The sequence below is a fragment of the Abramis brama genome (genome assembly GCF_963993115.1).
Source record: "Abramis brama genome assembly, chromosome: 4".
NCBI classification, from domain to species: domain Eukaryota; kingdom Metazoa; phylum Chordata; class Actinopteri; order Cypriniformes; family Leuciscidae; genus Abramis; species Abramis brama.
Genome location: NC_139966.1, coordinates 1,877,943 through 1,892,500, shown reverse-complemented (window position 1 = coordinate 1,892,500; position 14,558 = coordinate 1,877,943). Strand labels below are relative to the sequence as shown.

General features: G+C 38.8%; 1 protein-coding gene and 1 long non-coding RNA gene across 2 annotated transcripts in view; both read left to right on the top strand.

Annotated features, from left to right (window-relative positions):
• The window catches only part of LOC311081450 (NACHT, LRR and PYD domains-containing protein 3-like), a gene marked incomplete at its 3' end in the record, with an annotated part of 83,939 nt that extends 82,377 nt beyond the window's left edge, over nucleotides 1-1,562 (top strand). Inside the window, exons 9-10 of the mRNA XM_084111987.1 lie at nucleotides 1,230-1,376; nucleotides 1,537-1,562. Coding sequence (XP_083968113.1) covers nucleotides 1,230-1,376; nucleotides 1,537-1,562 — 173 coding nt within the window. The remainder of the gene's footprint in view (nucleotides 1-1,229; nucleotides 1,377-1,536) is intronic.
• Nucleotides 1,563-5,032: 3,470 nt separating this feature from the next.
• On the top strand, nucleotides 5,033-14,184 carry LOC311081579. The gene is made up of 3 exons (XR_014605931.1): nucleotides 5,033-5,081; nucleotides 11,899-12,078; nucleotides 12,176-14,184. It is a non-coding gene; the product is annotated as an uncharacterized lncRNA (long non-coding RNA).
• Nucleotides 14,185-14,558: the final 374 nt, after the last annotated feature.

The following is a 14,558-nucleotide window of genomic DNA, read 5'->3' as shown; positions in this document are numbered from 1 at the left end:
TCAGTCACTCTCACTCACTCACTCACTCTCTCACACACACATGCACACTCACAATCTCTCACACACATGCACACACACTTGCACACACATATGGACATTCACACACACACACACTTGCACACACACACACTCACATACACTCTCTCACACACACTCTCTCACACAAACACACACACTAACATACACACTATCACACACTCATACAGAGACGGAAACTCGCACACACTCTCATACAAACACACACGCACGCTCGCTCACACATAAATACACACACACACACTCACTTGCACGCACTCTCACACAAACACACGGACACACGCACACTTATACTCTCAGACATGACACAGACATGGACACTCGCAAACACACATACACACCTGCACATACACACCTGCACGCACACACTCGCAGACACACACGGACACTCACACGCTTGTGCACACATACAAACACTCGCTCTCTCTCTGTCTCTCACACACACGCTCAAACAAACAAACACTCACTCACACACTCTTGCACGCACACACACTCATTCACAAACACTTACACACTCATACACGTGCACATTCACACTCAAACACACTTTTACACACACACACACACACACACACACACGCACACATACACGTACACACACTCCCTCATACACACTCACACTCAAATACACACACACACTCATGTGCACACACACACACTCTTACACATTCGCACATACTCACACACTCTCTCTCACACACACTCACACAGACACGGAAACTCGCACGCACTCTCTCACTCACACACACACACACGGCACCTTTGAGAGTGCTATGTTTTCTGTGTGGTAACCATGGTGATGGTTCAGTCAGAGCCTCATTCAGGACAAAAGCTGTGACAGAATGATATTTCTTTAGTGCTTTATTATCATTGGTTGCTCACAATCCTAAATGAACGAGTCACTCTCACACACACACACACACACACACACACACAATCCTGAATGAACGAGTCAGATCTGAAATGAAGACTCGAGATAGAGAGTTTCTGTAATTCACTGATGTGTGTTTTCTCTCCATCAGATCCTCATCGCCTCACTCTGGATCCGAACACAGTGAATACACACACACACACACACACACACAGACACACACACACAGACACACAATCCTGAATGAGCGAGTCAGATCTGAAATGAAGACTCGAGATAGAGAGTTTCTGTAATTCACTGATGTGTGTTTTCTCTCCATCAGACTCTCTTCATCGCCTCACTCTGGATCTGAACACAGTGAATAAAGAACTCCGTCTGTCTGAGGAGAACAGAGTGATTACTAACACTCACACACTCCAGCCGTATCCTGATCATCCAGACAGATTTGATGTGTGGCCTCAGGTGTTGTGTAGAGAGAGTGTGTGTGGACGCTGTTACTGGGAGATTGAGTGCAGTGGGAGTGTGTTTATATCAGTGTCATATAAGAGCATCAGCAGGAAGGGATCGGGTAAGGAGTGTGTGTTTGGATCTAATGATCAGTCCTGGTGTTTGATCTGCTATTCCTCCAGATACTCATTCAGACACAATGACATAGAGACTGAACTCCCTGTAAAGCCCATCAGCAGAACAGGAGTGTGTAGAACAGGAGTGTGTGTGGATCACAGTGCAGGAACTCTGTCCTTCTACAGCGTCTCTGACAGAAACACACTAAGGCACATACACTCAGTCCAGACCACATTCACACACACACTCTATCCTGGGTTTACTGTTGGTCCTGGATCATCAGTGAGACTGTGTTGATGAGTGAGAATAGCCTGATGAGAGCCTCTACCCATAATGCTTTGAGCTCATGATAAACCAGTGACAGTGAGATGATGCTCTAGAGTCTCTTATTGCCTCTTCATCACATTAATAACAGCTGAACTTCTGTCAGTGAAATAAAGAGAAACACACACACACACACACACACACACACACACACACAGAGAAGAGAGAGAGGAAATATGAGACACAATGAGACTCACTGAAACGTGTGTGTGTGTGTGTGTGTGTGTGTGTGTGTGTTATTATACTCACTGAAACATGTCTGGATGATACGAGCAACACTAGACTTTCAGCTCTAAACTCAGTTTAACACATTCAGAGATGATTCATCTCAACTTCTCCATCTGTGTGTGTGTGTGTGTGTGTGTGTTATTAAACATGATTCCTCTGCTGTGTGTGTGTGTGTGTGTGTGTGTGTGTGTGTGTGTGTGTGTGTGTGTGTGTGTGTGTGTTATTAAACATGATTCCTCTGCTGTGTGTGTGTGAGTTTGTTTTCATGACAACTGAGGACATTTTTATGATAACACACCTGCAAATGAGGACACTCTGGAAAATACGTGACTTATGAGGACATTTTGGGTGTCCTCATTTTTCAAATGGCTTTAAAAACATACTAAGCAGTGTTTTTTTTAAATGTAAAAACGCAGAATGTTTCCTGTGATGGGCAGGTTTAGGGATAGGGGCAGTGTAGGGGGATAGAATATACAGTTTGTACAGTATAAAAACCATTACGCCTATGGAATGTCCTCACAAATCACATAAACATGGCTGTGTGTGTGTGTGTGTGTGTGTGTTATTAAACATGATTCCTCTGCTGTGGGTTATGTGTGTGTGTGTGTGTGTGTGTGTGTGTGTGTGTGTGTGTGTGTGTGTTATTAAACATGATTCCTCTGCTGTGGGTTATGTGTGTGTGTGTGTGTGTGTGTGTGTGTTATTAAACATGATTTCCTCTGCTGTGGGTTGTGTGTGTGTTATTAAACATGATTCCTCTGCTGTGGGTTATATGTGTGTGTGTGTGTGTGTGTGTGTGTTATTAAACATGATTCCTCTGCTGTGGGTTGTGTGTGTTATTAAACATGATTCCTCTGCTGTGGGTTGTGTGTGTGTGTGTGTGTGTGTGTGTGTGTGTGTGTGTGTGTGTGTGTGTGTGTGTGTGTGTGTGTGTGTGTGTGTTATTAAACATGATTCCTCTGCTGTGTGTGTGTGTGTGTGTGTGTTATTAAACATGATTCCTCTGCTGTGGGTTATGTGTGTGTGTGTGTGTGTGTGTGTGTGTGTGTGTGTGTGTGTGTGTGTGTGTGTTATTAAACATGATTCCTCTGCTGTGGGTTGTGTGTGTGTGTGTGTGTGTGTGTGTGTGTGTGTGTGTTATTAAACATGATTCCTCTGCTGTGTGTGTGTGTGTGTGTGTGTGTGTGTTATTAAACATGATTCCTCTGCTGTGTGTGTGTGTGTGTGTGTGTGTGTGTGTGTGTGTGTTATTAAACATGATTCCTCTGCTGTGGGTTATGTGTGTGTGTGTGTGTGTGTGTGTGTGTTATTAAACATGATTCCTCTGCTGTGTGTGTGTGTGTGTTATTAAACATGATTCCTCTGCTGTGGGTTATGTGTGTGTGTGTGTGTGTGTGTGTGTGTGTGTGTGTGTTATTAAACATGATTCCTCTGCTGTGGGTTGTGTGTGTGTGTGTGTGTGTGTGTGTGTGTGTGTGTGTGTGTGTGTGTGTGTGTGTGTTATTAAACATGATTCCTCTGCTGTGTGTGTGTGTGTGTGTGTGTGTGTGTGTGTGTGTGTGTGTGTGTGTGTGTGTGTGTTATTAAAGACGCGTCTGCTGTAATATAGTGTGTACTGCACTAAACCTGTTAGTGGGGGTTCTGGACTGATCTTTATCTGTTTATTATTATCTTTGTTTTCTCTCTCTTTTATTCTGTCTCTATTGCTCTGAAAATAAGACACATATTCAAGACAATGAATCAATATCACAGTTTGTTGATCAATGAGTGTGTGAATGAAGGATCTCGTGATTCTCTGTAGAAACTGATCATACTGTAAACACTTGATCAATTACTGTAATATAATCCAGTTTACTCTAAATAAACCTCCTCCTGAACAGAACTGAGTTACAGACCTGCTGTTATTGATCAGATGTCTAATCTTGAACTATGATTCTGGTCATATTGCCAATCCCACAATGACACATAAGATAAACTTTTCTTTATATATTCATACACTATTTTAACATGTATATTTAACTTGTTAACAACATTAGCTATTTGCTTATTAATACTGTAATATATCTGGTATAAATGGTTTCTGCACCCAAACATTACAGTTTTGCCTATTAGACAGAATCTCACACTCTCTCATTGCCAGTTATTAATATTTTGGATGCAAAAGAAAAACATCATCATGTGAACAGGACTTTTATTTTGGTCTGGGTGTGTGATGTCATCAGGCTGCGCCTGACTTTTGACCCCGTTCGCCTTCCATACATTTCGAGCGCCACAGTGACGTCACGGTGTGGTTGTTGGTGCTCCTCAACAGTCGGCCCTCAGCGCTCTTATCCCGTGTGCTGGCAGGAGCCCTGGCAGGAGTTTCCTCACACATGCCGGCCCGCTCTTTACACACTCACACAGGTAGGCCGATGTTTAATAGAGATGTGTGTGTGTGTCCGCTGCAGTAATTAGCCCCCGTGCTGGATTATACAGACTGTCTGAGGTCTCTGGACATGTTGCTCCGTTTTGTATCATATTATAAATCATTTGCACAAATGGCTCAAGAGTTTGAGACATTTTCCTCCAATGAAACTTAGTTTTATGTTATTGTATTGTGCACTTTAGGGCATTCATCATAGCTGGTGCTGTGAGATATTGTGAGATTACTACACTTCGCATGATTAAACAAGATCATGAGGCACCCAAAAGGCACACATATTTGTAAAAAACAACAACAACAACTTGACAGTAGTTTGATTTAGAAAATCCCAAAAATAAAAGTTAAGAAATAAAATAAATAAATTGAACCGAAAAAAGGAATAAAAATAAATCACAACATAAGGGCTATAGTTCGGCTGCAAGGCACTTATCTCGTTGATAAAATGTCTACTGTAATAGCTCTTTTCATCTGAGAGAGTGCTGAGGGATGAAGCAGGAGTTTTAAGCTCATTTATAAAGTGAGGAAGGGTGGGTGGTTAAAAATCCCACATTTATGGGAGAGAGGAAGAAGGAGGACTTTTATTTTGCCCTGGTATGTGACGTCATAAGGCTGCGCCTCCCTTCAGAGTGAAGAAAGGTTGGTGTTTTTACTTGTTTACAGTGTTTTAGTCGAGACAGAGCGTTCTCTGTGTGTCATAGTTTCCAGAAACGGTGTAAAAGGCATCACTAGATGTAACACTGCAGTGCTGTATCTGAGGCTAATGCTCGTGTTATTGTGTGAGTAAAGCTGCCTGCACATGTTGAGCGCGTCTCAGCTTACGGTAAACAATATAACAGAGTCATGGAGAAACTGAACCTGTTCCATAAAGGGATTTAACTCCTCCAACACCTGATTTGAGTTCACGCAATCCCACTAGTTTGCTCCAGGTGTATCTAGTCTGGATAATCGCGTGCACGCGTTGTTAAAGCAGCCCTAGAGGTCGATCGCGGATCAGGGGGTTGTTCCATAAAAGACGCTTAGAAAAGCGGGGATTAAACTCCAAAACCGGACTTGAATGAGCCTAACAAATAAGTTGGGGCTAAAGTGGTTCCATAAAAGGTAATTGAAGTTCACGCAATCTCACTAATTTGATCCAGGTTTATCTAGTCTAGATAATTGCGTGTGCACGCGTTTCTGAAGCAGCCCTAGAGGTCGATCGTGGATCAAATCGATCCACCATCAAACAGCGTATATTTTGTGCTGTTTTATGCGATTTGTGACATGTTTTTTTCCCCTCAGTGTAAAACTTACATTTTACAGTTATATTCTCCATCTGTAAATGTTAAAAAGTCGTGCAAATGTATCCATTTTACTGCTAATCTTCATATTGAATGAGCGCTGCTGCGCGCATGCGCGCCAAATAGGAGCGCAATAATTCTGACTAAAATACACATTTGCTTGGCAAATTAATATGCCATATTTTATAACACCAGAAATATCTTCTAATTATAATAATGTATCTTTAGGATGTTGGATAAGTTGCAGTGAACTTCTAGCTCATTACACTCATATATTTTATACTTCTAATAAAAAAAAATTGAACAGAAGTAGCCTAATTAAGGGAATTTTTTTTTTTTTTTAAGAAACTAAATATATAAAGATACAAAATATAGTTTTGGGTATAGGACCTGCTACTTAATACATATGATGTATATTTATTTAGAATGCTGAGAATTACAGCTTTTAATGCAATAATTTTTTGGATAAAGCAAGAATCCCCAGTTTTAAATGAGTGGTTAGATTTAGTTTCTAGAATGTATTTTTTATATATTATACATATAATATAATATATTCTTAATGTACTTAACATTATGAAGAGGATAACATGAAATTAAGAGCAAATGTATACATTTTGAAAAGATATGCGCAACTCTAAAATCAAAGAATATTCCATAAAATAAAGGAATATATATTAGCCTACATTAACTACATTTTTATATAACCCTCCCTCCCTTTTATTTCTAGGCTAGTTATTTGTTATTTTATTTATTTGCTTATTTTATATTGAATATTTGATATTCAAATAATATTACTTGAATAACTATTAGGAATTATGTGTCATTATAAGAGTTTGATATAAATATGTGAATGTTACATTTTTATTAATATTTATTTATTGTTTTTTGTCTTTTCCCCATTAAATCATATGTAAAAGTGTCTATGTACTTCTTGGTTATTGTTCTAATCATGTGTGTCGGTGGGTATTATCACAAAAGAAAAAAAGTAGAAGGAAAAATAAGGAATATTTATTGGGGGAAAATATGATGTCTTTAAAGGAACTGTCCATTTGTATAATTGTGTTAAATGTGTTTGAATTGAAAGACATAATAAAGTACATAATATATATATATATATAGCTGCCAAACAAACCAGAGAGAAATGTATTCATATGTCTATATTGTCTAATTTATCATTGTAGCCTTATTTAAGTTGATTTTCTGTATACTGTGTATTTATGTTTGGACTAATAGTGGTTGATAAAGTCCAATAATGGTATGAGAGAGTGTCAGTGGTAATATCATTGTGTTCTTGTCGGTCAGTGTTAGAGGATCTGTGTAACAGCTGAGGCTTAGCCTGACAGTTAGCCTGCCCTGGACCAGGCTAGTTTCCCAGCATAAGTTGCCAGAGTAACTGAGTTTGAACTATTTTAAGTTTGCTTTATGAAACCGAATCCACCAAAAATAAGCCTGACTAACCGAAATAAGCCTGGCTTATCCTCTAATCTTGGTTTATGGAACAGCCCCCAGGTCGATATCCACCACAGCACACAGCGTGTGTTCATATGTGTTTATATACATGTTTCAGCGTGTGTTCATGTTTATATGTGTTTGTGTTGTTTATGCGTTTGAGACATGGTGTTTTCCTCAGTGCAAAACTCGCAGTTCACAGGTGTGTGTTCTCCATCTGTACATCTCAGAAACAGCAGCGCAATCATTCTGACTAAAATACACATCTTGCTTGGAGAATTAATATTAATATAATTACAATTATTTTATAACACCAGAAATATCTTCTAACTATAATAATTTATATTAAGGATGTTGGATAATTTGCGGCGAAGCTCATTGCACTCATATATTTTATAGTTTGTAAAATTAAACCAAAAGTAATTCAGGGAAGAACTTTTTCAAGAAACCAAATATAATAAAGATACAAAATATAGTTTTGTTTAATCTATTTAATAAAGATGAGTTATATTTGTTTAGACTGGTGGAGAAAGCAGTAATCCGCAGTTTTAAATGATTGGCTAGGTTTAGTTTATACAGTACGCCATGGAGAGGAGAACACCACATCAAGAGCTAACTATACACTCTGAAGAGATATGGGCAACTCTGAAATCAAAGAATATTACATACAAATACATATTTCATAAATTACTTTTTTATATATATAACCCTCCCTCCATTTTAATTCTAGTTATTTGTTATTTTATTTATTGACTTATTTAATGTTGTTATTATTTGATATTTAAATAATATTACTTGAATAACTTATTAGTAATTATGTGTCATTATAAGAGTTTGATATAATTATGTGAATGTTTAATTTTTATTAATATTTATTAATATATATATATATATATATATTTTTTTTTTTTTTTACTTTTTTCATATGTAAAAGTGTCTAACTATGTACTTATTGGTTATTGTTCTTCTAATTATGTGTTGTTTATGTGTTGGTGGGTATTATCACCAAAGGAAAAAAGCAGAAGGACATATAAGGAATAATTATTGGGGGGAAATATGATGTCTTTAAAGGAACTGTATATTTGCATAATTATTGTAACTGTGTTTGAATTGAAAGACATAATAAAGTACATTATATGCTGAAATATTTGCTGTTGGACATTAGACGTGCCTTATTTATAATTGTAAACCTACAGGCGAGTGTATTTATGATGTGAATAACTGTAAAGGCACTGTTGTAATGGGGTTATCAAGTGTAGGCTAATATAGCCAAATACTAAGCTCAGATTCACCTTACCAGTGCTTCTGTAATTATTTATTTTAATTGTCTGATTTTAAACCCTCTGTGACTGTGTTTGTAGTGTCCGCACACACAGAGGCGCTCCTGGGCTGAGGGTGTAGAGATGGCGTGTGTTAAAGAGGAGAGGGAGGAGGTGGAGATTGGAGACACTGGGTCCCAGTGTTAAAGCAATGTGACACAAACACACGTAAACCTGACCCAAATGACCCCAGTGTCCAGTCGTTGCCATCTATCTGCATTAGTTTATATCCCGCTGGTCCCTTCCAGGCGAGACGCGGCGGGCAAAAACATCGGGTTTTTCACTGGTCAATTTTGAGATTTCAAGTCTCGTACAGACTTGTGCTAAAAAAGAAGTCAGAAATACACATTCAGGTCTTTATTTTTCTACACTGTGTCTGTTTGAGTGTGTAGATTTCTCATAAATTCATCAAGAGTTGGCGTTGTAAATCCTCCCGCCGCTCCGCGATCGCTGTCTGGAGCCGTCATCACACACACCGCTGGAAAGCTCTCTCTCACCTGTACAATCCTGTCGGATCCAAATATGGTCATTTCCTGTTTATCAGCAAGCACAATCTCATTGGCTGATGCCAATTTCTGCCAACGTGATTCGTTCAGAATCGTCACGTGACGTGCTCTGACATTTCCACGCCGGTAGTTCAAAATGCTGAAAGATATGCGTGTTAAATTCTCTCAGAGAACAGTTGTCATCAGCAAGAAGACACAAGGCATTACCAGCGAGGACAGCAGATGATGAAACGCCGTCACACAGAGCGTCGATGCGTAAGCTGTCGTCCGGAAGACAGGAGTGTTCAGCGGCGGTGATCAGAGCAGTGGCTGATGGGTCATGCAGCGCGTTTGAAGGAACCGATCGGGGGGGTTATTTGTCCTGATTGTTCTGTAGTAGTTCAGTACTAGAGTGCAGTCTCTGAAGAATATAGGGACGAGTGTCTACACATCTGCGCGTCTTCAAGACGTGTCCTGGTGTGAATGTGGGAATGGTGCTGTTAGCGCTCGAGTTAGGCTCGGGATATGCAGATATATCAGCAAGTGTTGGGGATTCCTGGCCTTCGTGTTAAAGCGTATCTCTCCGTGCGCGTGCGAGCGTTAGCGGAGCGAGGGAGAAGCGTGTGCTGAGTCTGATTTCTCACTGGTCTGTAGTGTGTGTCTGTGTGTTTAGTGTATTATGTGGTGTGGGGGAGCAGTTTTCCTTAGAGAGGGAGTTGTGGGAGTTTGCTCCCGCTGTCCTTCTTCTGCCGGGAGCACGGCTGGTGTTACGAGTAGTGCGGTCTAACATGGCCACATGGCATTAGGATCGTGTGTAAACTCAGTGTAGAGGAATGTGCTTTAGCGGCTGGTTACAACGCTATTGCTTCTGCATCTAAAATGAACAACGCGATTGTTTTATTTTTAAACGCGATCGGAAAAGCCTTAAAGTTTAGTCTCAGATAATGACAGTGACAGATCCTAACATTTCTGATTGCTCTTATCTTTCATCACATAATGAAGATCAGGCAACAGTATATAAAGCTGAGGAAAGAAACTAAAGGCCTACCTGGAGTTCAGGCTGAAGATTACTTCCCTGATCGCTCTGCTTTCCTTAACGATGCAGAAATTCTAATGAAAGGAGGAGTTTTTCAACCAGAGTCTCGACTGTGAACACAGGAATTCTTTCAAAATCACGCGAGACTTCAGGATAAGCACGGCGGACGATATGCAGGAAGAAATTGCGATAGTGTTTGGAATGATTTTCACATAAAATTCACGTGAAAAAAACCCCATTGTACCCACCATTAGCCTATATATAACCTTTTATACAGAAATATATTCATTCTTTATTGTCTTTATTTATTCTTTATTGGATTTATTGTCTCTTTAGAAAAAGTTATTTAATCCCTCTTTTTTTAAATCTTTTTTTTTAATTGATTTTAAGAATTACAATTACAGTCGGGGGGGTACAAAGAGTAAAGCCGATAAACAAACATAAAAAGACATATACATAAACAGTGACAAACTTAAAAGTTAAACAAAAAAATTAAAATGTTTACGGATTGAAACGCACTTTGCAGCTTTCTTATTTTTCAAACCCAATATTGTGTTTAGGTATTGTAAAATTTCTGCTCGTAGCCCTCAAACCGTATTCACTTTATAGCCCTTAATTCTGTAATTGTGGACAAATGTGGGCACAGAGGACTCAGATGTGATCCTATTTTTTATTTATTATAAATGTTATATCACTGTCTTCGATAAAATTTTGTCTATCCATTTATGGTGTGTTTTTTTAATATGGGGGTATTTTTGAATTTATTTACTTCAAAAAGTACCATATTTTCTATGTAAATTATGCTTATTTTTTTTGAGTGTGAGTTTTTGCCATGATGAGAATGTTGTACAGGATCAGCCCTTCATTTGTGTGTATGTTAGATATGCATTGTATTGGATCTATTGATTTATTTTTACAAAAAAACAAGAAGAATGCTCTAAATTACAGTTTTTCCCATTCATTTCTATGGGTGCCCATTTTTGACCCAAATACAAGATTAAGGAGTTTGTTTTTTTCACCCACTTAACATTGTAGAATTGAGTCAAAAAAAAATTGTGTGTGTTCAGGAGGCAAACTTAGGAAAATTAGCCAAGTCTTGTACCGCTCAGATCAAGGGAAGTATTTTTTAAAAATAAATCAAAATTATTTTGCCCACATTTGTCCAGAATTCGGTTTTAGGGTTAAAATGAAAAACAAAGGCTTGTTTCCTCCAAATTTACACTTATGAATATTAAATCTTAACACTCAGCTTCCTGCAAGTTTGTGTGTGTGTGTGAGAATGACCGTGTCTTCCATCATCTCACTTTCTGATTGGATATTGTTTTGTTTCACATGATAATCTCCAGAACGTGCGCGCGTTTGTCCTCGGTCTCCCCCCCCCCCCCCCCCACACACACATCAGGATTTCTGATCGTAAATATTAAACATGTTGAATATTTACGATTCGCGATCGGAGCGGCTCCGCCGTTCTTCCGAGCAGGTTAGGACGCTCTTAACACACCTCACACCAAGGGGAAATCTGATAAAATAATCTGTTGAACCATCAAGATAATCGGGACACAGCTAGGATTGTCGGAAGGGGGGAAATCGGCCCAAAATCAGCCCGATTATCTTTTGGTGTGTACCCAGCATTAGTTATTGCCTAGTTTGGGAAGTGATAGACACTCCAACTCTTCATTTCAACCTGGTCTACATGGTTCGTGATACCATGAGCAAGTCCATATACTGTACATTAAACCAACACTGAATGGACACTGTAGTGTGTGGCTTGGTCAAAGTCAGATTTGAAGTCATAATTATTGTCGTACCATTCAGTATTAAGTATTTTTATCTATTGTGCCTTCACTCAATCGAAGGGTTGTTTAACAGTTATTTATGTATTTTCAGAAACGCGTCTTCAAGAGTCGAGGGACACTCTTGGCTCAGTTGAGGTTAATGTGGCAGCAGAGAAACAGAAGAGGTGATGTGTGAAGTAAAGGACTTTCATTGTCCAGCGTGTCACCCAGACATGTTGGCAGTGTGTAGCGATGGCAATCACAAACATTATCGCTTCATAAAATCACGGGGGTATGTTCATATTACACAGGCATTAATGCCAGTATCAAAACCACAGCATTGTCTGCTGCTTATGTTTGTGTGTCTTTTGTGTTTTCTATTTGTTAAGGCGAGTGATATCTGACTTCACAGGCACAGTGGATCATGTGGCGGTTCAGGGCGAGTAAGGAGACGTCAGTAAAATCATTGTCCAGTATAGATGAAGAGGGGACACAAGTGGCCGTTCCCGCGGCGATAAACTGCGGGTGTGTATTTGCAGCCTCTCACCACTAAGAGGCGCTACAGTCACAGACTTTGCAAAGTGTCAGTTTATTCTCTATTGCGTAATCTGCCGTGTGCAGAAGACATTTATCAAAACAGATCGAACAAATCAGAAAAAGACTTTCAATACAGTATTGCTTTCAATTAAAAAATAAACAATGAAAATGTAAAAGACCACTAAAATGAATTAAGTTTGAAACCCCATCGCACATTTCAAGGTATAACTAAAGTGTCGGGACAGTTTATTTATTTAAAACAGGGTTGCAGATAGAGTTTATTCCCTTTGTGATGCAAAATAAGAAACTCCAGGGCAGCTCTTGTCACAAAGCACATGACAAAGGCAGGTATGACATACGCAAGCCATACGCTGTGATGAGGTGTCTCTGACTTCTAACATGTAATTTTCCTGTTCTTGCACTAAAGTAATTGTTGTGTCTAACTGCAATGGTCTTTCCCATGTAAATTGATCCAGTCACGCATGCAGATTTATGTTTTTAATCAGGGAGAGTGAATATGCTCACTCAGCAGGCCATGGGGTGGAGCAGAAAACAGACCGAGAGCCTCCACAAGGTGCGTCTGTGGAGGGGAGAGTCCGCTGTGCGTCGGTGCAGATTAGGAATGATACAGACTGGTGTCGACTTGAAAGGGACTTTATATGGTGTGTACCAGTCTTTGACAGCAAGAGGAAGGAATGAAATGAGGAGTTCCAGTACTGACTAAAACTGGCATGTGTAATACAAATGGGTCCCCAGTCCTATTTACCAGCAAGCCCAAATGCTGTTAGCATGATGCCTACTAAAGGAAAAGCTTAGTATATTCATTCAAGTCTTCATGTACATCCTAGTATTACAATCACAACACAACAATCTCTGCTAGGTATCACGGTAACACTTCAGAATACGGTTTCTTACTGCATAACTAATAAGGAATTATTGAAGAACTAGTAGGTAATTCTTCATTAACTACTTCTTCACTACTGATAACAACTAAGGAAGATGTGTTAACTAATCAGTATGTAATATAATTTTATGATTGTGTGAAGTAACAGTTAGTTAATCAATAACTAATGAATTCTGTCATACCTCCTGAAGAACTACTATTAGGCGACGGCGAGGCATGAACCGTCCGACGCGCAGCGGTTGCCTCCGCTGAAGTCCATTAAAACCTGATAATGGACACCTCGAAGGGCATTAACCCGCTTATACCATGGTCACTTACGAAAGAAAGAAATATTTAATCAATTAATAATACTTTAATGTGTTTTAGAGTAAAAATCGTGAGGGTTTTTATTTATTAAGTCGTGCGCACTATTTAATATCTCCCGTATACAGGCGTTGCCAAGCAACCACAGCGACCCGACCGCAGCAGTTGGTCAGTGAGTTTGAGCCAGCGCAATCATTTATAACTGCCATCAGGCAAACTGACGGGACGCCTTTCCTAGGTGTACATTATCACTTTCTAATGGACACCCTGCAGCCAATCAGAATCGAGTATTCACCCAGACCATGGTATAACTACTAATTAAGGTTCAAGAAAAATAACTAAGTAACTAATGAACAGTCATACAAAACTACATTGATTTGTGACCTTCCTTATTTACTAATGTTATTAATAGAAGTAGTATTATGAAAATACAATTTTAACAAATACATGTAAATGTTGGTTTTGTGAGTGTGTTCTGTAAGAAATCAACTTCAGAAAGAAACCCTGCACTCAAGTGCCTTGCCATAACTAACCTCAGATTAGCTTTTATATTCTATATACAGTACTGTGTGTGTGTGTGTGTGTGTGTGTGTTCCTCAGCATAGAATGCCATTGAGTAAATTCATGTATTTGAGGCAACGACTGAGGGAAACTGAAAATATAGGGAACTTGTTAATAAATAATACAATTAATAAATTATTATCAAATAATTCTGTTATCAATTAATTAATTATCAAATAATTGTTTTGCTAATGAAATAAAAAGTTTGCTTATTTGCAGATCAATATATAGCCTATAGGTAAATGTCTGCACTTATCTTTCTTATTAGTGCTGAAGAAGGACTAAAACTGTCTAGAAAAAGAAAAAGAAAACATTGATAATTGCTTTTTACTTTTTAAGTACTTTAAAAATGAATTACCTTTGTACTTTTACTAAGGTAATTTTGAAAATGAATAGGCCTAATTGTAATTTTACTGGAGTGATATTCTTTAGTTGTTTTGGTTCCAGTGCTGCTTCACATGACACAT